Source organism: Saimiri boliviensis, chromosome 5, assembly GCF_048565385.1.
Source record: "Saimiri boliviensis isolate mSaiBol1 chromosome 5, mSaiBol1.pri, whole genome shotgun sequence".
Lineage (NCBI taxonomy): Eukaryota > Metazoa > Chordata > Mammalia > Primates > Cebidae > Saimiri > Saimiri boliviensis.
Genome location: NC_133453.1, coordinates 7,652,916 through 7,676,754, shown reverse-complemented (window position 1 = coordinate 7,676,754; position 23,839 = coordinate 7,652,916). Strand labels below are relative to the sequence as shown.

General features: G+C 39.8%; 1 protein-coding gene across 1 annotated transcript in view; it reads left to right on the top strand.

The window, feature by feature from the left end:
• The window catches only part of TRPM8 (transient receptor potential cation channel subfamily M member 8), a 101,255-nt gene extending 79,779 nt beyond the window's left edge, over positions 1–21,476 (top strand). The window contains exons 22-26 of the mRNA XM_010347219.3: positions 3,402–3,592; positions 12,387–12,486; positions 13,610–13,643; positions 18,619–18,711; positions 21,390–21,476. Of these exons, the coding sequence (XP_010345521.2) occupies positions 3,402–3,592; positions 12,387–12,486; positions 13,610–13,643; positions 18,619–18,669 (376 nt within the window). The 3' untranslated portion in view covers positions 18,670–18,711; positions 21,390–21,476. The remainder of the gene's footprint in view (positions 1–3,401; positions 3,593–12,386; positions 12,487–13,609; positions 13,644–18,618; positions 18,712–21,389) is intronic.
• Positions 21,477–23,839: the final 2,363 nt, after the last annotated feature.

Below are 23,839 nucleotides of genomic sequence, written 5' to 3'. Positions count from 1 at the left end.
TGACTTGAGAGAAAAAGAACATTTTGGAAGCTGCTGCCGTCCGGGTAAGGTGGACCTTGGTGTATAAATAAACCTCAGCCTGGCCGATCATGAATATGCATTATTTATGCAAAGCAGCTTTTAGGTATTAATGTCCAGTTATCAGCTGGCTCACTCATGCCCCCCTGGGATGCCCATAAGGGTTCTTGCTGTTTGTCTGGGAAAGCATTGCTGCTCACTGGATCTACCTTTGCCCTTGAAGTACAGAGGAATCTGCCCTTCCAGCAGGAGGACCCGTGTAGTCAACGCGGTTGTCCTGAGGAACAAATGATCAGTGACATACGAGGCAGAGCTCTTTAAAGCAGGGAATAATATAAACACAAGGCCTTATTCGTGGGCACTGGCCTGCATGCACTGTAGCGCAGGGATCGCAGATTTTCTCTGTAAGGGCCAGCTAGGCTCTTTGGTCAGCTGTGTCGAAAGAAGCAGTATTCACCAATGCTGTACCCACCCATACCACCCTGCTTTGTAAAAGCCATTTTTAGCTCATGGGCTGTACAAAAACAGGTTGGGGGCTTGGCCTCCAAGTTGCAGTGTTCTAATCCCTACTTTGGATGATCTAGAAGATACATATTTCCTTGACTCTGAGTGGCTACTTTTTGGTATATAGGAAGGATATTAAAGTTTTCCTTATTTATTCTGGAACAAGTCTCCTCATTAAATTATCTTTCTTTTTTTTTTTTGCACGTAAGCCATGGTGCAATAAATCTCTTCTTACTTGAATTCTTCTGGGCTGCGTTTCCACGCCAAGCTCTCTGAGGAAGAGGGGAGGCCCACTTGCCAGAGAGAATGCCTTCCCTTTCTCTGAGCATCCTGGAAGCTTCTCCTTTCCACAGGACTTATGACTTGCTTTTGAATAATATCTCGGAAAACAACATCAATGCGTGAAAATGGATGCAGTTGTTGTGATTTTTTTTCTTAGCTGTTAGAGTTTTGGGAAGTCAGTATAATCCATTTTTGACTAGATATATAGTCAAAGTTTTCTATTTCTTTTTTTGAAATAGAGCATCTATTTCTTTTTTGAAATACAACATTGCTTAAAATGTTTCGTGTTCATCGCTTCTTATTTTTAGGTTAAATTTCCCCGGTTCTAAGATTTCAAGTTGCTTCCAGGGACAATATTTTGAACGGTAATAGTTGTTCTGGCCCACGTCATAAACTGTGATTTCTGGCAAGTTCTTAGCCTGCACTTCTCTAATCTGGGGCTGTTGCAGGCACACCTGTCTCGTTGCAGCAGCAGAAGCACGCAGTGCATTTTGTAGGCAACAGAACCAGCTGGGGACTAGGGAGGGTGGATAATGATGCTTGGTATTAGCCTCAAAGCAAGCTGACCTACATTTGGAAGAAATGCCAGGCTGGCTGCTAGATTCGATTTGCTGCATTATAATACATCCCAGTCGTGGCTGCTTTTCACCTAAGCAATCCATCACTCAGGGCTGATGTAAGGATCAGTCAAGTAACCATTTTACATGCCTAGTATAAGAGCTTACGTATAGAAGATGTTCAATAAACATGAATCATTTCCCTTGAAAGATCTCACCCTGTTCAAGAGCCACTTGCTACAAGTCTGCCTTACACAGGATCCGGACCCTAGTGTAGATGGCAGAGGTGTCCCATTCATCATTAAACACCAAAATAAACAAAGCTAAACTTTAAGCAAAGCCATAACCATGGTGTTATGCATAGTATCTGATATTTTACAGTGTTTTGTGTAGGTGTCTGTTTTTTTTTAGCTTAAGATATTTAAGTCTAATGTAATAAAATATAATGTATTAAGGTGCAAGAATGAGGCCTTACAACATATGTAATCTATTTTTCTTCCTGGTCTCCTCATTTAGGATGTTCCCCAGAATTTGGAGAATTTAATGCTCCTCCCATCAGGATTTGCTCATAGCCTTCAAATGCTTCATTGCAGCTTCTTTGGCTCTTGAAGGGATCATTTGATATTAGCAATAAAAATGTCTTGGGTGGTTGAACTTCACAAATTGTAATATACTTTGTAGTTATCTAAAATGCTAAGGTGGCAAGTAGCCCAATAAAAACCTTTTGAAATGAAGCACATCTCAAACCCCTTTTTTGAAACAGAGCATTGCTTAAAACATTTTCCACTCCCCTCTGTGAGGTGGTATCGTGTAGCAGTGAAGCAAGTAGACGTGGGGCTGGATTGCAGAGTCCAAATCTTGGATTCAACGCTTCCTAACCGGGGGACTCGGACAATTTACTTACTTTTATTGTTTCTCCATTGTGATCTGTTCAGTAGACGATAATAGACATTTTAGATGATAGACATACATCAGAGAGTTGTCTGTAGACTAAGACAATTAATTTAAGCAAACTGCTTAAAACAGTGGCATATAATAAATGTTAGCTATTTTATAATTTGGGTTTAATTTGTAACAGAAAAATCAGTTTTGGAGTAGGACACAAAATAAACATTTTAATAATTATGGAAATAATTCATACTCATTGCACCATGCTGGAAAGCAAATGGAAAAGAATGAATAAACAGCACCCAAGATGTGATGCCCGAGGTGACCACCATACATGGTTGATCTGTTTCTCTTTGTGAATTGAGATTTGCGTAGTGAAACCATATTGTAAGTACAAGTTTGAGCCTAATTATTTTCATATAACATATATGATAAGCATTTCCCCAAAGTACAATTATTCATAATTTTAATAGCTGCATAATGTAATCATATTGATGAACCATAATGTGTGACACATTTTCTTAGTGATGAATGTGTAGTTTCTTCCCTTCTCTTTGAGTAGGGGTGGCAGCAGCTGTTACCTGTGGTGCTAGTGGCCAACAGACACGTATATATATTCATTTACATATGCGTTTTTTCTTAGTATTTCCTTATTCTTAGGGTAAACCCCCAGGAGTAAAGTCACCAGGTCAAAGGGCTGAGCATTCTTAAGGCTCTTGATAAACACTAATGAGCTGCTTTCCTGCCAGGCTGTTTACACTTAGACATGGATGACGGCTGCCATGCTAGTCCTATGACTGTTGATATTTTGCACCACTTTGTATCTACCATCATAAGCAATGAACAACAACAAAAAAGAATCATTGAAAGATCTTGAAATAAAATAATTTTAAAGTATGTTGAGCACTTTTTTGTGATTAAAAAAAAAAAAAAAACCCACCAAAAGCCAGACATATTTTGGCCCAGCACGAACTGAAGATCACTTTCACTTGCTGCTGAGTCGTTTTGGCTCTTGTATCAGTCTGGATTCTTCTCTCCTGTGTGGACTTAAGCTACTGCAATAATAGCTTGATACCACTATTGCCATACTTGGCCATTCAGTCATAAGGCATGTGGAATGCTAAGTTTTGGTCTTCTCTTTTCCCTCATCAGCTACACGGTGGGCACCGTCCAGGAGAACAATGACCAGGTCTGGAAGTTCCAGAGGTACTTCCTGGTGCAGGAGTACTGCAGCCGCCTCAATATCCCCTTCCCCTTTGTCGTCTTCGCTTACTTCTACATGGTGGTGAAGAAGTGCTTCAAGTGTTGCTGCAAGGAGAAAAACGTGGAGTCTTCTGTCTGCTGTGAGTGGTTCATCCATGTGTGCATGGGATCAGAAGCAGTGATTAATTTCAGGGAAGGATGCCTGGTCTGTCTCTCAATAGGAAGGAAGTATTCACAGTTATTCCACTGTTCGTATCTGTACATCTGTAAAGATCAGTCATCAGACCAACCAATGAATTGCTCTAGAGAAATTGTAGATAAAGAAAGCCTGTAGATCTACTGGGTATTCTGATTTGTGGAGAATGAACGACTTTTGGACAAATGATGTAATAATAATGTAAATGGTATGTTGAACAGGCAGAATTCATGGGTTAGGGTCCGATCATGACTTTGTTTTTGTTTTTCATTGTTCCCATGAATTTCATTCTCTAGGAACCTTTAAACCTGATTCCAGGAGGGTTTGTGACTCTGCTTAGGAACAGAAAATCTTACAATTGTTTTGCTTGAGAAAACGTTATGTCAGTTTAGAAATAGGAATGTGCAGTTCAGTGTATTAACCAGCCTATTAATTGCTATTCAGAGCTGAGACTCCCCTCCGCCTTACCCCTCCCAGCTGGCAGAGCTGCCAGGAAGGATGGGCAGTGGGCTGTTCCTTCTTCTGGTGCCTCCCTTCTCTCTGTGGGGACTGACGCTCACAGCTGAAGCACAGAGAGACAGGATGGAAAAGGGAGCCGAAAGCCCCTTTTTAGCGATGCTGTTCTGGGCTTCTCCGTGTCTCCTGGCTTGGTACATGTTTGAAACTGATCCTGATTGTGTGGGCATAAAAGGGTCCTTCAGAGAGTCCTTGGCTGTCCCCTCTGACCCCAACTCCTAGAACTTGGCTATGCTTTCTCTGATGGATGTCCCCCACCCCAGCCTCTGTCCCCCATCCCAGAGATCCACCCCACACATTCCACATACTAACCTCTTCAGGAAGGCAGGTGTCCACCCATCCACACATTGGACTGTGGATCATTCTCTCTCTTGTGTGGTCACCTGCCTTCTTAGCCCTCACAAACTGCAGCACCCAGCTGCTTCTCCCTACCCCAGAAGTGGAGCAGCTATCAGCCGTATGTCCTTTGAATGAAGGGAACTGGCACCCAGCTGTCTTCCTGGGCCTGTAGGAACCCACATCAGGCTTGCATTTCTCCCAAGCCAATAAGCCAGACAGTCTTTCTGGCTCCCAGTTACACCTCAACCAGATTTAGCATGCAGGGAGGAAGAGACCTGCTTTTATTTGTCTGGATGTTTGGACAGAAAAGTGAAGATAGAATGGGCACCCTGGGATTTTTTCCTCACCCCTTAACCTCAGACCTAACCCAAGCATCCATTTCTGGGGCGGGGAGGCAGCTGTGGGGCCTGCTCCTCCATCAGGCACAGTACCAGGGCCCACAGGACCTCAGGGGCTCCTGAACATCTTCAAATTTTCTTTAAAAACCAGAAGAAAAAAATGAGCTTTTAGATTAAAGAAAGTGTTCTCATATATATTAATATATTTGTTTTATACAAACTAAGTCATAAAATATTTTTAATATATTTTTCTGAAGTAAAGGACTCAGAATGGCAAATGTGCCTAGGGCCTAGGGTGATCATTTCATTGTGGTCTGCCCAAGACTTCCTCATCTTAGTACTGAGAGTCCTGCATCCTGGTATCCAGTTAGGGTGCCAGCTTGTGCCCATCCAGTTAGGGTGCCTGTGCCCTTCCAGTTAGGTGAGCAGCCTGTGCCTATGCGGTTAGAGTGAGTAGCCTGCACCCATCCAGTTAGGGTGCTAGCTTGTGCCCATCCAGTTAGGGTGAGCAGCCTGTGCCCATCCAGTTAGGGTGAGCAGTTTGTGCCCATTTTCCCAGGACTATCCCAATTGTAACAGAAATGTCTATCTTCTAAGAACCTCCTTTGTTTCAGGGACTGCTGGTCACCCTTCTAGTCTTAACGAGGCTCTGTGTGCTAAGTGTTGTAGAGTTAATGACTCAGGTTGGACCACACTTTGGTACCTTCACAATTTTCATTTTCAGTTTCCTTCTCATGAAAAAAAAAAAAAAAAAAAAAAAGGAGGGCCATTTTGGGTCTCTAAGTGGATCAGTTATATATTATTGTCACCTTGAAACTTGGTGACCTGAAACACCCACCATTTATTTGCCCATGATCCTGTGGGTCCCTCCTGGGGCAGGATAGGGCAGGGCTGTGTTGGGCTGGCTGCCTGTGCTCCTTGAAGAGGAGCTAGTTGGGACTGCGGGTGCCTGCCACCATGCCTGCCTAATTTTTGTATTTTTAGAAGAGATGGGGTTTCACTATGTTGGCCAGGTTGGTCTTGAACTCCTGACCTCGTGATCCACAGCCTCAGCTTCCCAAAGTGCTGGTATTACAGGTGTGAGCCACTGTGCCCGTCCCTATGCGGATGTTTTGAAAATGCATAAACATGGCTCCAGAAAGTAACCTTTGTTAATTTGGGATCGAAATGGTTTCCTTGATATTTATAAATTATTCAGTTATCTTGTTACCATAGAGGAGGAAAAATATCTTTTTCTCTACCCATCTTAGGCTCACAACTGAGATTCCTATAGCAAAAGACAGAGTAACAGGAGGAAAGCATAGAAATTTATTATAAGTTTTATGTGACATAGGCGCCTTCGTAAGGAAAGGAAGATCCAAAGAAACAACTTTTTTTTTTTTTTTTTGAAATGGAGTCTTGCTTTGTCCCCCAGGCTGCAGTGTGCAGTGGTGCAATCTTGGCTCACTGAATCCTCCACCTCCTGAGTTCAAGCGATTCCCCTGCCTCAGTCTCCTGAGTAGCTGGGATTACAGGTGTGCACCAACACGCCAGGCTAATTTTTGTATTTTTAGTAGAGACAGGGTTTCCCCTTGTTGGCCAGGCTGGTTTCAAACTCCTGACTTCAAGTGATCTGCCCACCTCAGCCTCCCGAAATTCTGGGATTACAGGCATTAGCTACGGTTCCCAGTCAAATTTGAGCATTTTTAATAGTAGGTTTATTGAAGAGCGGAGGGTTGTGGAGAAATAGGACAGGGCAAACAGAGTATGATCCCATGGTAATAAACTGGGAAACAGCATGGCCCATGGATTCACATTTCTTTCTGCACCTGTGTCTCTGGAGATGAGGACACTCTTTTCCTCTGGGTATAAGGAGGGTGCCTCTCACATAAGGATCCTATGACCTGCTGTAGGGGAAAGTCAGAAAATTTTTCCTAGGTGATATGATCTGCTTCAGGGGAGAGGGTCAGGGAAAAGCCAGATCAGAGAAACCTTCCTGATTCTATGCTTTTCTCCAATTCTTTCAGTTTAAAATATTCAATATGCCATGGTGCCATATTTTGGGGTAGTGTGTCCTAAACCCTATCATCACTTATATTTTGGACAGACCCCAGAAACCAGTAAAAAGTTCTCATAAAATGTCTAAGTAGGGGAATAAAAGAGAGGAACATCACTGAGTTCTGGTAAATTTCAAAAGCAAAACCTACCAACCTCATTTCCTGCCACAGTCCACTTTGGCAGAGTTTTGTAAAATGCACCCCACACTACCCACAGATCTAAATTGGAAAACTGAGTGAGCACAAGGATGGGTGGAAATTGTGCATAGGCCAGAAAAGGCCAGCATGAAAACAGCATCTCCCCCTCCCACCTTAGCACCTATAAAAATAAATAGTGTAAAAGCAGTCCTCTTGCAGGAGGGGGTCAGTCCTGCACAAATATCAACTCTCAGTTCTGGGGATGCCGCCATGAACAAAGGCATATGGGCTTGGGTTGGGGGCCATGATTCAGTGGGAGCTGGTCCAGAGGTGAGGTAGATAACTTCACAGAGAGCCTGTGGTGCAGGAAGTGAGGGGGTCTGGGAGAGGTGGTTCAATAAATGTGTGCCAAGAGCTTGTCACATGATAGTGGGCCCTGTGGATATGGTGCTAAATAAGATAGAAGCTATCTGTGCCCTCGATCAGGGCTCATCATCTGGGGTAGTGGGGAGCAGAGAATGAAAGTCAAAAAGCCTTAATTAAAAAGTGTGGGAGACAGTAATTTTAGAGAATGTGCAGGGGTTGTGATGGCCACATAGAAGACATTTAAACCCTTGACTAGAGTGCATCAGGGAAGATTTATGGAGGAAGGGAATACTCAAGCTGAGACCCAAAAGATGAATTGGAATTAGACAGGCCAAGGGACAGAGGCTGAGATGGTGCCACAGAGCGAGGAGTGGGCGGAGGGAGGAGGGAGTTGAGAGAGGTAGGAGGACAGGAGAGAGGAGTCCTCAGGACTGAGGATTGTAGGAGATGAATGTAAGGCTTGGGCTGTATCCTACAGCTGAGTTTTGGCTCCATACAGTCCTCCTCCTCCCCCACCCCGTCCCCAGCCCACCAAGTTACAATGTGCCATCCTGAATCCCAGAGGAAGGAAAAAATGTAGACAAGAGACATGACAGTGCAAGAAACGGTGACATGAACCATGAAACATACCTCATGATACCTCTTTGATGATTGGACTTGTTTCCCTTGAGGCAGAAGTGACCAAAGAAGCTCCCAGGGCCGGTTTGGGGAGACTCACAGATCACCACGTGGAATTAGGCTTCACAGGTCCTGATGCTCACTCCTGTGACTGAAGGGGAAGATGCTGGAGAAGGGGAGGGTGGCGAGATGTGCCCCACACCCCCAACCTGGAACACTACTGAAAAAAGAAAAGTCACTGTTAGATAGGAAATTTGGAGTCAAGAGCAATTTGGAAGTGGAAAATCTAAGGATGAATTCAGTACACGTGACTAAAGGAACAGGGTTAGGTGGTTCTTCTCTCTGCTTTTTGAATCCTCTTTCTACTGTTCACAGGTGTTGTGTCTTCCAGTGGCTGCTGGACAGGTGTTGCCCTCTGTTTTTATCCGCAGGGTATTTGACAAAATGGTCACTGACTGCCACCACTGGATTCATGTTCCACAGGGGGCTGATTATGCCTGTGCCTTCAGTGTAATCTCAAATATTTTGAAGATTCAGAAAGTAAAAATATAAATTTTGCTAACCTAGACATGGTAATTGGTGGCAATTAAGAAACATTTAACTTGCCAAGAACCATCTTTTTTTGTGGGGTTCTTTACTTAGAAATGGAGACAAAGTACTCATAAATACTACTTTAAATATTGATCATAACATATTTCTGTGCTCTCCCTATAGCTATGAGCCCTAAAGTCTGGCTTTCAGAATATAAATGTATTCACAACCCCCAACTCCTGTCACACCTTAAAGAATTATCATAGTCAAGTCTTTTAACAGCATTATTTTAAGAATGTTAAATGTCACTTTGGGGATGTCATTAACGATCACACATGCGTAATTGCCGTTCTTAATGAAGAAAGTGTTTTGACAATTTGGATAAGTTGCCGTCTTTCTTCCCATCGTTTTGCCTTGAAAGATGAAGTGAGCTGATTCTAACTAAAAGCACAAAAGTCTTTATATCAGGCATAGGATTTGGAAGTTCAGATGTGGAATTTGTACTCAAAAATGGCACCCAAGTACTAGAAACACTTAATGACATGCCTCAGGACTCTCTTCGGTTCTGTGTTGAAGCCATGTCATGGCTGGTGGCTACAGGATCTGGAAGAAGGCTTAGGGGGCCATTCTGTGCCTTCATGTAACAGAAGCCCTACGAGCATCATACTTCTTTCTGAATGATTCAGGGAAATGACAAACAATGGATAAAAGTTGCAGTGAGGAAGATTTTGATTCTGTAAAAAGAATAATGTCTAACAGTGTGGGCTTTCTGGAAATGAGATTAATTACTCTGTGGAATTAGTTAACTGCCCATCGCTAGTGGGATTCAGGTTGGAGATGTGTGGGAGGAGGGGCTGAGGCTGTATGGGATAAAGGTCCATTCTCCAAAGATACACTGTACTCAGTCCAGGATCACGGGAATCAGGAAATTCAGTGTCTAAGTAAGGACAAATCAGCACTCCAGATGAGGGATGGGGTTGAGAAGGCAGGAAAATATTCATTATATTCCCCTAAAACTTATTTAATGATTAAGCACAATATGAACATAAAATGGAAGCAAATCCCCCAATTTAGCCAGCAAATGAAAAGGGGCTTCAGCTCAAGGAAGCCACCATATAAATCAGATGTGAATGAATGAATTGGGACCTGTCTCCCAAGTGGGCCCCTGGAAGGGTGGCAATCTCATAATAATCAGAGAAATGGTGTAACTGTTGATATTATCCCTCTTCAGACAGTTTTTATTCTCGGGAATAAACGAAGACACAGCGAGATTAGGAGACGGCAGAAGGACAGGATCTTTCTCCACCCTCAGATGGTGTGGTGCTAATGGGACAGAGAGAGCCAAGAGCTCCACTTACTAACTGCAGACTCTCCAGGGTGCCTGGTCACTGCCTGCTCATTCGCTTCTCCTTGGAGATGACTAATGCCTGAAACCACAGCACTCGGCAGTTGCCAGAGCCTCTCGTTGGCAATTCATTTCCCAAATGTACTTTGCTTTGCTTCCAAACGATAGGGACGTCATGGGTTTAATTTTGACATTGTTCTTCTTTGGAGAAAAAATGCAGGATTTTTCAAATGACTTTCAGAAAAATAGAATCCAAAGTTTCACCTTTGGTACTTTTTTGGTGACATCTTCAATTAATAAAAAACTATACTATCCATTAATTACTTTTTCATAAAATGTATTATTTTTGTATGGTTTGGAAAGCAACCCATATTCATAATAGGACATTTGGAAAATATAGAAAAGCACAAATAAAGATTAAGAGCATGTGATATACATGTAACCCACCATCCAGAGGTAAATATTGTCAACACACTGGTGTTTATTATATCATTCTTGTGTGGGTGTATAGTAATTGGATTGCTCTATGCACACACATCCATAATCTAACTTGTTTGTTTAATAATACATTGCAAACTTTTTCCATATCCACAAATAACAATCTAATGTATATGACAACCTTCAACTGTGGAGTAGTATTTCAGCTTATGGATGCACCATAATTAATCAGCTCCTTATTAAACATGTAGATTGCTTTTGTTAGCATATAATGCTATAAGAGTTCTATGCATTTGTTTTTGAGCACATTAATACTTTTTTCCTTTGAGTTCTTTCTAAAGAGAAATTTCTAAATAAAGGGTATGCACCTCTGAAGTCTCTGTATATTGCCTGTTCCTCCTCCTCCACCTTCTGGTCCCCCATTACCCTAAGGCAGCAACAACGGATAGATTTTTCCTGTGGTATGGGAGACCTGTTCTCTATGTTCTTGCCAACACAGGATATAATCATTATTTTGCTGCTGATTTTCCAGTATGGTTATTGAAAATGCTATTTCATCATTTCAATCAGCATTTCTTTGTTACAGAGGTTGGTCATTTTTTATTTTTATTTTTTTGGTAATTCGTCATCCTTGCCCTCTGACTGTGTCCCGGAGTGTCTACCCTTTCCATGCTGATTTTTAAGCACTCCTTTTGAACTCCCTCATTGATTTTGTTTGAAGAAAAGACATTGAAACTTCTTTGTTGGAAAAAATACAATTAAAAAAATTAGTTAAGAATTATTTTGTAAAGTGAATAACCACACTTAAAAATAAATCCATATTTGCTATGTAGAATTTGCTTAAATTTAGGCTGGGCATGGTGTCTTAAGCCTGTAATCCCAGAACTCGGGAGGCCAAGGCAGGCAGACCACTTGAGGTCAGGAGTTCGAGACGAGCCTGGCCAGCATGGTGAAACCCCATCTCTACTAAGAATACAAAAATTAGCTGGGTGTGGTGGTATGCACTTGTAGTCCCAGGTACTCGGGAGGCTGAGGCAGGAGAATTACTTGAACCTAGGAGGCGGAGGTTGCAGTTAACTGAGATTGTGCCACTGCACTCCAGCCTGGGCGACAAGAGCAAAACTCCATCTCCAGCAAAAAAAAAAAAAAAAAAAAAAAAAAAAAGAAGAAAAAAGAAAAAAGAAGATGCTTAAATTCAACCACGTGGGTATTGTTTCTGTCTTTGACCCCCAACTAATTCTTTTTCAATCTGGAGAAATCTTATAATTATTCCTAAACTCTAACACGTTGATGAATACATTTAAATGGCAATGCAAAAGTTAAAAACTATGTACATTTATTCCAAGTGGACACCTGTGTGAGCATATGTACTCTCCTGTCCCCATGAATTTGCATGGAGGTTTGCTGTCCATTGCATTCATACCTGAAATATAGGTGACATGAGGATCTGTTCTTTTTTCTTTTTTTCCTGTCATCTGAAATGCTCAGGCACCATAAGAAATTGAACTAAGAATCTTACTGGCATATATCCCAGACCAATCTTACAGCTCGCCCTATCTTAGGTGAATTCTTTTTGAGGGCCACATCTCATGTTTCAGAAGGACAGAAACAATGCTTTGGGCTTATTTTCCTTTCCTACAGAGCTCCTAGCCCAGTTTTAGGTAAAGAGTAAGTATACAGTTCATCAGCAATTATCCAGCTGAATGGTTTCACATTTTTGTGTCATCAAGATGGAAGAAAAACACATATCAAATGTGAGAACTAATTTCATTAGTGGAATGATTTTGCTAAGTCACAAAACACACAGATAGGATTTGGATCGATGTCTATTTAGAATAAGGATTGCATTCCTATTTCACGCAGGCAGCTCCGATTCCTCATTGTTACAGAGAAAGCCATTACTATTCCATCACTCGGATGCTGCCACTAGGAAGTAGCATTAGTCAGACCAGCCTCTGCGGGACGAATTGCATTCTGAGTTCCAGAGTCTCACAAAATGCCTAGAGGATCCCAATTTAGGAAGCAAGGGGAAAATGAAACAATTTGAATATTTTCTTTTTCTCATTATTCAAGGTTTCAAAAATGAGGACAACGAGACTCTGGCGTGGGAGGGTGTCATGAAGGAAAATTACCTCGTCAAGATCAACACGAAAGCCAACGACACCTCAGAGGAGTATGTCAGACACCCCTTTCTGCTTTGCGAGGCTCCCTTTGTAGGCATGAGCCCAAGGAACGTAGGCAGCTTATTTGAGCAAACTCAGTAAAGAGCATTTTCAACAGAGAGCAATACCATCACAAAGATATTACCCGGGCAATTAAAGATGACAAACACAGAAGTGTGTGCCAGGCTTTGGAGAAGGGAACAAAAAAAGCCGCCCACCTACTATCTCAATTGTCCTTGAAGGTCCTGCGGGAGAAAGAGGTATTTGGAGCCTGCAGTGCAGGGCTGTGGAAATAGGTGATGAGAGTGTGGGTCCCCTGCTACAGCTACAGAGGCGGGTTCTGGTAAGACTCACAGGTCATGGGCCATTGGGGTTATCTTGCAAGTGCCACACACCTATTCACCTTTGTGGTGAAGAAGTACAGAGATTGGAAGAGAGATAAGCCATTTTTTTGCTCTGTTACAGGCTGCCCCTAAAAAAATCCCGAACTCATTTACGAATCGCATGAAGCTGTTATAAAAATCCTTGTGATTAATAAATTCATTGATTAAACATCCTATAGAAATAGATAAGCAATAGCTAAGTCTGTAGGTGGCTCACAAGTAATATGTTGTGAAGTCTATAGACGGATGCTCTTATGTAAAGGTTAACGTTCTTCACTGACAGCTGTCACTCTTCCTGAGTGTTCAACACCTCAAGTTTTACTCTAACAAAGTATGAGTATATATAAGCACAACGAATACCTTTGCTGGATTCAATACAGCCATTGAAAGAAGCATGGGATGCTCATTCTCTTTTAACAACAGACGTGGTGCCGTAAGCTCTCCTCTGTCCCTAGACTCTGAGATCTTGGTTTTGTAAGGGAGAGACAGACCTTACAAATTATTTTTCACCACCCCACCAACAGAGATAGCATTTGTGTGCTGGGCTTCTAATTGTGATGTGAGAGGGTTCTGTTTTGTTTGGGTACTAGGAAGAAAGTCAGAAAGAAAGGTAAATGCAGCTGAGTCTTGATTTAGCTGAGTGACAATGACTTGTATTCTGTACTTTAAAAGACTGCAAAATGGAACCTAATAGCCCTCTCTCAATCTCTTTTTCTCTTGTTTACTTTCTTTTTCTTTAACTTCCTTGCAGAATGAGGCATCGATTTAGACAACTGGACACCAAGGTATGGTTCTGTTAGTAGTTTGGATTTTTTTTTTTTTCGGTGACTAATATTTTTGAGCTTTCAGCTAGAGGCCAGTAGTTAATGGTCAGAAAATAAAAGAAGTTACATTCAACCTTCTTAATTCACTGTCTAAGAGCTGGGTGCTGGAATGGAATTGCTTCTCATGCTCTAAGCATCTCCCAGGGAATAGTCTTGAAGTCCCACTTCCATGATATCTAAAATCTTTTCTGTCTTATCTGAGTCAGAGCCTCTTCTCTTTCTTTTAGCTGTGGAGGCAGGTGAAGATGCTTGCAATTATAGGGAACATAGAGAAGGCTCAAAAGAGCTTTCTGGAAGCCTGTGTGCCTGGATGCTAGCCTTTGCAGCCACTCCGATTTGTTGCCTGTTTTATTTGGAGGGCATTGCAAATGTGTGAGTACGCATATGAACACCAGGCTTAGACAGAGTGTGTCTGCGCTCACTCTGAGCGGGGTAGCTGAAATTATAATCAGGTTCAAATCACAATCAGAAATCACATTCCATTCACAAATGCTAGATCCCTGCCAGGCTCTGGAGAGCAGATGATATTTGGTATCCTACCACATTATTTTGAGAATGGCATCCTGGATGATGACATTCATAGACCTCCCAGTATCGTGGCTGTTTGGTGGGTAGACAAGATCTCATCTGGTTTGGCAAAATCTCCAGCACCCAGTACCTTGTCCACAGTAGAGCCTTAATAAATGTTTGTCGAATGAATAAATGAACAAAAGGGGTCCTTAGCTGAGCTTCCATATGAGAATTTATCTCTTTACAGTTTCTTGTTTATTTATTTATGGGTTATTTACCCCCAACATTTAAAAAAATTTAGGCAGTAGTGGCAGCTGCGAAGGCTGTAAGTCTAGAGAACTCTGGATTGTTCTAAGCAGCTGAAATGAGGGGCAGCATGAACCAAGAGAGAGCCGAGCGGGAAGAAGACGTGGGTCTGGGTCATCCTGCCTGGGAACTGGCTTGCCTCTTTATAAGTTGGGTTTTATTCTCATGCAAGGAAAGGTTTGGGGAGCTTTAACACTCAAGAGGAACCTATTTGGAATCTTCCTTTCCAAGTGCTCCCTGAGTGACCCGAATGGTCATGGAGGCGCCAGCACTTGGCTTGAGAAGTTAGTTGTGTTAGGAACTCTTCTGTGGTGTGTTTGTAGAGAAAATAGTCTGTTTTAGTTAGTTTTGTCGTTTTGTTTTTCACTTGCGAGTTTATTTGGGGTGACTTTGGAGGGAGCTAATGGAAAGCCATCTCAGGGTTTAGGCCAAAGCCTCCCCAAGCCACATCTTGGTCCTGACCCTGCTGTGGGACAGGCAGCGAGTGACAGAGGAGGGCAGCGACAGCGGATGCAGGAAGAGATGGACAGAGTGGGAGCCTTGGCTCTAGCCTGGGCCCTAGGTCAAAGGAGAAGAGGTAGAATTGTGGATACAGGACCAGCCAACCTGACTCCCAGGGTCCAGGATGCTCGGCAGCCTCCACCTCCCCTGTGCAGCACAGAGCCTCGGCCGTCAGGCAGGAGGGCCCACCGCCTCGCTGCCCTCCTCCCATTCTTCCTGCCCTCCGTCTCTCTCTCTCTCTTTAAATTCCCTCCTCTGTCCTCTTACCTCCGCGCCTGAACAACAACAACAAAAAAAACCCCTCCTTTTTACTCACATAGAATTTTAGGGATCATCGTTTGTTTCTCAAGAAAGCTTCTGGAGTTTTAAAAATTTATTTTTTAACAGGTTTATTAAGCTATGTCAATGGACATATCAAATTATATTTAAAGTGTACAATTTGATGTTTTGATGCATGTATGCATTGCAAAATGATCACTACAACCCAGCCCAGCTAATTAACATCTTACTGCTTCTTCATATTTACCATCTGTGAGTGTTGTATGTATGTGTGAGGGAGTGAGATTAACTTAAAATGTCTCCTCCTGGCAAATTTCATGGGTATAAGACAGTATTGTTAAGTATTGTCACCACGCTGTACAGTCGATCTCTAGAATTTATTTATCTTGCATAACAGAAACCTTCTGCCCTTTGACCGATACCACCGTATTTGCCCCATTCTTCTTAGCCCCTGGCAACCATTGTGCTACTTTCTGCCTCGATGGGTGTGACTCTTTTAGATGTCACATGTAAGTGAGATCACGCAGTATTTCTCTTTCTGTGTCTGGCTTATTTGTTTAGCATAATGTCCTCCAGCTCTACTTATGCTGTGGAAAATGGCAGGATTTCTTTCCTTATTTTAAGTCTGAAAAATATTCCATTATGGACCACATTTTCTTTATCCATTGATCTCCTGATGGACATTAAGTGGTTTCCGTATTTTGGCTAATGTGAATCATGCTGCAGTTAATGTGGGAGTGCAGATATCTCTTTGTGATCCTGATTTCAATTCCTTTGGATATAAACCCAGAGGTGGGATTGCTGGATCATATGGTAATTGTATATATATATATATATATATATATATATATATATATATATATATATATATTTTTTTTTTTTTAAGGAACTTCTGTACTGTTTTCCATATAGCTATATCAACTTACCTTCCCACCAACGGTGTACAAGAGTTCTTTTCCTACCTCCTTGCCAACACTTATCATTTGCCTTTTTGATAATAACTACCTTAACAGGTGTGAGGTGCTGTCTCACTGTGGTTTTGATTTGCATTTCCCTGATGATTAAGTGTTGAGTACCTTTTTATATACCTGCCTGACATTTGAATTTCTTCTTTTGAGAAGTGTGTATTTAAGTTCTTGTGCACTTTTTAATCAGTTTAATCTAAACTGACTAAATTAAACAAAGATAGCTCTTGGTTAATGTATAGAAATGCCATGAATTTTTGTATTTTCACTTTGTATCCTGCAAGTTTACTGAATTTGTTTATTAGTTCTAACTGTGTGTGTGTGTGTGCGCACGTGTATGTGGCTTTAGGATTTTCTACGTATAAGTTTATGATATTGGCAAACAGAGATAATTTTACTTTTTTCTTTTTGATTTAGATGCCTTTTCTTTTCTTTTTTTCTTGTCTGATTTCTCTGGCTAGAGCTTCTCACGCTATGTTAAATAGCAGTGGTAAGAATGGGCATCCTTGCCTTGCTCTAGATCTTAGAGAAAAGCTTTCAGTTTTACCTCATTAAATATGATGTTAGTTGGGGATTTTGTGGTAAGTTCTTTCTATACCTATTTTGTTGAGGGCCTTTTTTTTTTCTTTTTTCTTTTTTTTTAAATCCCTTAAAAGACCTTGAATTTTGTCAGTTTCGTTTCCTGCATCTGTCGAGATGATCATGTGGTTTTTGTCTTTCATTCTGTTAATGCAATGTATCCCACTGATTAATCTTCATATATTGAACCACCCTTGCATCCCAGTGATAAATACCACTGGGTGGTGGTGTCTCCACGGATTCTTTTGATATGCTCTGAAATTCAGTTTGCTAGAATTTATTGAGATTTCTGTATCTACGTTCCTCAGGAACATTGGCCTATAGTTTTCTTTTCGTGTGTTACCTTTTTATGGCTTTGGTAAAAGAATAATGCTGGCCTCATACAATGAGTTTGTATGTGTTCCCTTTTCTGTTTTCTGGAAGAGTCTAAGGTTTGGCATTGGTTCTTCTTTGGCCGTCTGGTAGAATTTACCAGTGATCCATCTGATTTTGGGCTTCTCTTTGTTGAAAGCTTTCTGATCGCTGACTTTCTTTTCTCCATTTGTTGTTCGTCTATTTAGGCTTTGCATTTTATCTTGATTCAGGTTTTTTTAAGTTGTACATTTTTGGGATATTTTCATTTCTTCTAGGTCATCCAATTTCTTTGCATATAATTGTTCATACTAGCCCCTTCCTATCCTTTTCATTTCTATGCCCTCTGTTGTAAGGTTGCCTTTCTCGCTTCTGATTGTATTTATTTGTGTCTTCTTCCTCTTCTTAAAAGGTTTGTTGATTTTGTTTATCTTTTCAAAAAACCAACTCTTACTTTCAATGATTTCTTCCCCATTGTTTTTCGATTCTCTTTCTTTTTTTTAAATGCGTTTTGCTCTTGAAGGCTTATGCTCTACTTTAAGCAGCTTACTAAAGTCATTTTACTGCTAACAAATACAAGATTCTCTCAAAAGTTCCCATAGGGAATAAAAAAATTCTCTATCTCACTACCAGAAAACAACGTTATTCACAATTTACCTTAAGTCTGTAACAATGGATCTTACTGTGCCTTATTTATTTTAGAAAGCCCTTAACACCTATAGTTTCATTTTGTTCTTTTATTTTAAAAAAGTTAAAAGAAAAAGGTTACTACTGGAATTAAGCTCAACTTAAATTCAGAATTTTTTTTTCTTGAGTGAGTGATGCAGCAAATTAGAAACCAAACTGTACAGAAATTGCTTTTATCAAATGTGCTAATATGACATGTAATTTAAAATGAGTTTCATGTATCTTGTGTAATAAATTTGTGAAATGTGCATGGATCAAGAATACTTTCATTATGCCTTTTACTTAAATTGTGTGCTGTTTTTGTGTGTGTAGGGATATCTTTTAATTTCAAAAATTTCATTTATTAGTATCACATTTTTATTAGTATTATACTTTTACCAAAGCAAAACTTAATTAGTATCTTGTAATTTTATTAACATTAGTTACATAGAACATTATTATTTTTACATATTACTGGTTTGTACTATTGCAATCTATTTTCTCTGTTTGGGAGCCACTAATGATTTACATTTGAGTAAAGATAATATTAATTGGTTTACTAGTTGGTTACTAATTGCTGGTGATATGATTTCAGAAAGTAAGCATTGCTCAGGATCTGAAATAGCACATGCCGCTCTCATTCTGCCTTATTCAGATGTACCATACTTCTTGTTTAGTAGACATGCCTGTTTCTTAGAAAAGGCATGGAGCGCTAATTTAAAAATGAAAGTTGGAAAATGTATCTTAAGACCAGTTCTATTTTTTTTTCTCTTTCCAAGCTTAACGATCTCAAGGGTCTTCTGAAAGAGATTGCTAATAAAATCAAATAAAACTGTATGAACTCTAATGGAGAAAAATCTAATTATAGCAAGGTGAGTCATTCTAATGGCTTTTTACTTTGCTCTGAAAATGTGCATCTTTTAAGACTAATTTAAAATCATGATTTTTTTTCTCAGTTATTTTATTTCCATATATTACCAAATTTGAAAATAATGTATTGTGGAAAAAAAAAAAGCAATACAGAATTAGAGAAAGAAACAAGTAGAAGTTCCTCCTCATTTTACCCCCACACCGGGGGTTAGCATTGCTAGGGGCAGGGTATAAGTATCCTGTCCTGTAAGACCTTTTAAAACACTTGCAGCCTATGCAGCTATTTTGACATAAATTGAAACAAGGTCACACTGTTCCAAGATCTGCCATTTTTAAATCTTCCTTAATTCTGTATCATGGATGTGTTCACAGATCAGCACCCCAAAATGTCTTATTCTCATAATATTATATTTATTACTATGGATATACAAATATGTTAATCATCTTTTTACTAACAAAAAATGTTTTGGTGTGGCATTTCAGGTTTTTAACAACAGCTCTTTTGCACAATAAAAATGTAATTCAATTAACTAGCAAAATGTAACCCAAGACTTTGTTCCCTGGCCTTACCATTTGCTTTTGTTATGTTTTCTCATTACTTGCCCAAATCTTCAAACCAAATGTTAAAAATGTTTTTAGGGACATGTTGAGTTAGGAAAGAACAGCCGTAGGCATTCCATTGGATTAGACTTTTTTTTTTTTTTTTTTTTTTTTGAGAAAGCAAATGGCAAGGAATGGAAACACAAGTAAGAATTCTCTCTTCTCTTTTCTCTCTTCCCTTCCTTCCATCAGTATTTATTGAGTGCCTGCTCCATGCTCTGAACTGTGCTGGCCCTGGCACTGACCTCATACACTGACCACTATCCATGCATTAAGTACTTAAGCTGCAGAATTTCTATTCATGGGGTGATTGTGCTGTGGGGGAAATCATGTTGCATCAGGTTTCTTTCAGTCTTTCTGGTCTCAGAGTACTTTTCCTTGGGTTCTGACAGTGATAGCTCATATAAAAAGCACTGTATTTTAAAGGGCTTTGTTAGGGAAAGACTGGTACACATTCAATGTAATCTGAAAGGGAGGTACAGCTTCCTGCTGTGCTCAAGAAAATAAGCCTTCCATATTAAAGAACTTATTTCAACTCTTTCATAATAGTGTTTAATGAAAACACTATTAAACCTTATAATAAATTACAATTTAGATTTTTAAACACATGCCATTTTGTTTAATTTATCAGTTGAAATATAGAAAAAAAAATCGCCAACAGATAAAACAACTAAAATGGTACAAATCTAAAAGTGATTAAGAGTTGTAATAATCAAAAGACAGTCAGATTCAAACACGAACATCCCCCTCTTAAATCTCCAAACTTCTCGTCTTCATTCTTTCTCAGGTGTGCTGACTTTGAGTAAAACGGGCAGACAGACAGATTTTCTATCAACTTGCCCTTTGTTTAACCTTAAACTTTTATTAACATATTGAGAAGTAAGTAATTGATGAATGAAAAGGAACTAAGAGAAGGTCATTACTTGTGTGTGTGTGTGTGTGTGTGTGCGTGCGCGCGCGTGCACGTGTGTGGGTATAGATATTTGCACTACAAAGAAAAAAAGAGAAGCAAAAGAGCCCATGAGAAAACACGTGCCCCCAGAATTCAGAACCACTGGTGGCCTTAGAGACAACAAATTTGGCATGTCCAATTTTTTGTATGCTTTTTACTTCTAGATATAAGATCTTCTTTTGAATGGTGTGTTTGTTATATCTTTAAGAATGTCACTGAAAATATTTATAGACAACCAGCTAGGTATACTTTGCCTGTGCCTTCTTAGGCTTCTTTCTCTAGAAGTGTGAGGATAATCTTTCCCTGGGGTAGTGAAGAGAGTATCAGCCTCTTGTGGGAGTGAGCTGGCAACCACTGAGGTAGGTGGGGAGCTGACCCTGGGGGCAAGTCTTCACTGATTCTCCATCTCCATCCCTGAATCAGCCTTTGATCCAGGAACTTGGGATGAAATAAACAGATAATTGCCTATTTTTTTTCCCCTTCTCCTACACCAAAATTGAAAGGAAATAAGAATCCAGGGTAAGTGCAAGCCATTTGTTTTCTCCTATCTTTATACTTAAGGATTGGGCATCCTCCCTGAGGACGATGGGAATCAACCTTACCTTAAGGAAGGTCCCTGGAAATTGTTCATTTCCTGCATAATAATCTGTTGATTCTGCATTTGCTACCCTTACATTCTAGTTCATTAAAAGAAGGTAGGTTGTTTTTGGGGAATCAGAAACCCACGTTTTTATAAGTTACTTTAGTTTTTAATTCTTTTTTTAAAATTTATGCAGAAACCACTGAGGAAATAAAATGCTCAGAAATGTTGTGGGTTTTAACCTAGATTGAATGAGTTGAGCTTTTATCATTCAATCTTAGTCACGCATCTCACACTGACAAACTGGTCAGAACACACATCTTTAAGAGAAAAAACATTCTCAGAGCTGCTTCTACACCAAAAACAAAACAAAACAAAACAAAACAAAAACAAAAACGAAAACAAACAAAAAAACCTCTCAACTTTGGTGGTATATTTGGACTTATTCCCAGTATATTCCCAGTATATTTTGAAGCAAACCATATCCTGCCTGAGAATGGAAGTGGGAAATCTATTCTTAACATAGTGTTCTTTCTTTGTTTTCACAGATCATATTAAAGAATGCTGATGAACAATTTTGCTATCGACTACTAAATGAGAAATTTTCAGGCCCCTGGGTACATGGTGGATGATTTTTAATCACCCTAGTGTGGTGAAACCTTGAGAATAAAGTGTGTGATTTGTTTCACATGGGAAGACGGATATAAAGGAAGAACATTTCCCTTATGAGTTTGTGCAGAATGGTGCCTGTTTCTCTCTGTGTCTCAATGTCTGGGACTGGAGGTTGATAGCTTAAGTTTGTTCTTCCCACCTCCTTTATCCTTCAATCTTATTTGTGATGAATGCGTATTATAAGAGAACATCTCTCTATGAATAAGAACCTGGTCACGCTTCACTCCTGAATTGTTTTGTTTATTTCCAATGGATTCTCTACTTTTCCCCGTTTTTGTATTATGTGACTAGTTAGTTGGCATATTGTTAAAGGTCTCCCAAATTAGGCCAGATTCTAAAACATGCTATAGCAAGAGGACATTACTCTCTTCAGGAGACGCGTTTTCATTTCTCAGGATGCTTCTTACCTGTCAGAGGAGGTGATGAGGCAGTCTATTGCTCTCTTGGACTCATCGGGCTCCTATTGAAGAACCATCCCTATTCCTAAATACGTAAAAAGTCTCCCAAAATGCAACCTTAAAAGACACTCTTGACTTGGTTCTCATTGCATACTCCCCTTTCTCCTCTTGTTTGTTATTTTTCCACTAGAATAATAGCTGCTATTATAGAAAATTTAGACCACATAGAGATGTAGAAAGAACATAAATTGTCCCCCACTGCCTAAAGGTAATCACTGCTAACAATTTCTGGATGTTTTTTCAAGTCTATGTTTTTCTGTGCATGTGTCAATTCTCTTTTAAAATTTCACAGAATGTCATTATACCACATATATACTTTTATGTAAACTTTTTCACTTAATATTTTATCAAAGATGTTTTTAGTATATTCATAGCCTTCTTAAACTTATATCAATAATTGCATAGTATGCAGCCTCTAGTGATTTCCATAATTTTGCTCATCGAAGGCTATTTCCAATTGATCATTGGGATGAGCATCTTTGTGCATGAATCTTTTTGCTGTATTTGGGAAAATTTTCCAAGATTAGATTCCAAGAAATATCTATTTATTATTAAACCATTTATAAGGTTTTTTCCATAAATGTATAGCAAATAGGAATCATTAATGTGAGCATAAGATATGAGATACATGAACCTAAACTATTAAAATAAAAGATTATATTTAACCCTTAGTTTAAGAAGAAGTCAATATGCTTATTCAGATATTATGATGGCGGGCAGATCACTTGAGGTCAGGAGTTTGAGACCAGCCTGGCCAACATGGCGAAACCACGTCTCTACTAAAAATAGAAAAATTAGCTGGGTGGTCGTGGTGCACTCCTGCAATCCTAGCTTCTCAGAAGTCTGAGGCACAAGAATTGCTTCAACCTGGGAGGCAGAGGTTGCAGTGAACCGAGATTGCACCACTGCACTCCAGCCTGGGTGGCAGACTGAGACTCCAACTAAAAATAAATAAGTAAATAAATAAATAAATATTATGGGTGGTGAAGGCAGCAGTATAGAATTGGAGAGATTATCTTACTGAACACTCATAGTTCCAGCTTTCTCTGGGAGTGGTGGCATTTGAGCAGGATATACGTATGCAAGGCAATTTAAATGCCCATAATTAGTTTTTCAGCTTTGAATATGCTATAAGCTCAGTGGCTGAAGGAGGAAATTTTAGATGGAAGCTACTAAAAGATCTAATTAGAAAAACTACAAAAGCATGAACTTAAAAAAATTTATTTTCCTTTTGTCTGTGCAGTAGTGAAAATGAGTACTCACAACATTCACAATGTTTACAGGGAATTAACCCAAATAAAGATGTCTTTTTACTTACGCTCCAATAATGACCTAAAAGGGAATTTTTTTTTATCAGGCCAATCGATCCATGGTTTCAGATGCTGACAGTGGATGGGCAAAATTTACATGACAAAAATCATCAATGAATGAAATATTCAAAATTTCTCTATTAGTGAGAGAATGCCACTTTCACTTTGCCATAGCAACTAAAATGTCTGCCTTTTCTGAAACCAGAAGAGGGTAATGTCATCTCCACACTGACTGGAAAAAATAAAGTCTTTGGCTGTACATAAGATTGTGCAGGAACAACAGCCTCAACCTCTTACTCTCAATTCAAATAGGAAATTTGAATAAAACCAGTAAATTAAATTTAAAATGTTCCAGAAGGCATACTTAGCATAACCTATTTGATGATGCCCTTTGAATGAATTTGTCCTTAAATTCCTATTTCCATTGACTGTTTCTGTTAGCTTCAGAAATAGGCCTGTGAGCACATTGGTATCAGCTGCAGAAGAAATCCTCCCATTGACACTAAAGACAGAAAACCTGCTGTAGAGAGGGAACCATTAAATGTTTTCAACCCAGTT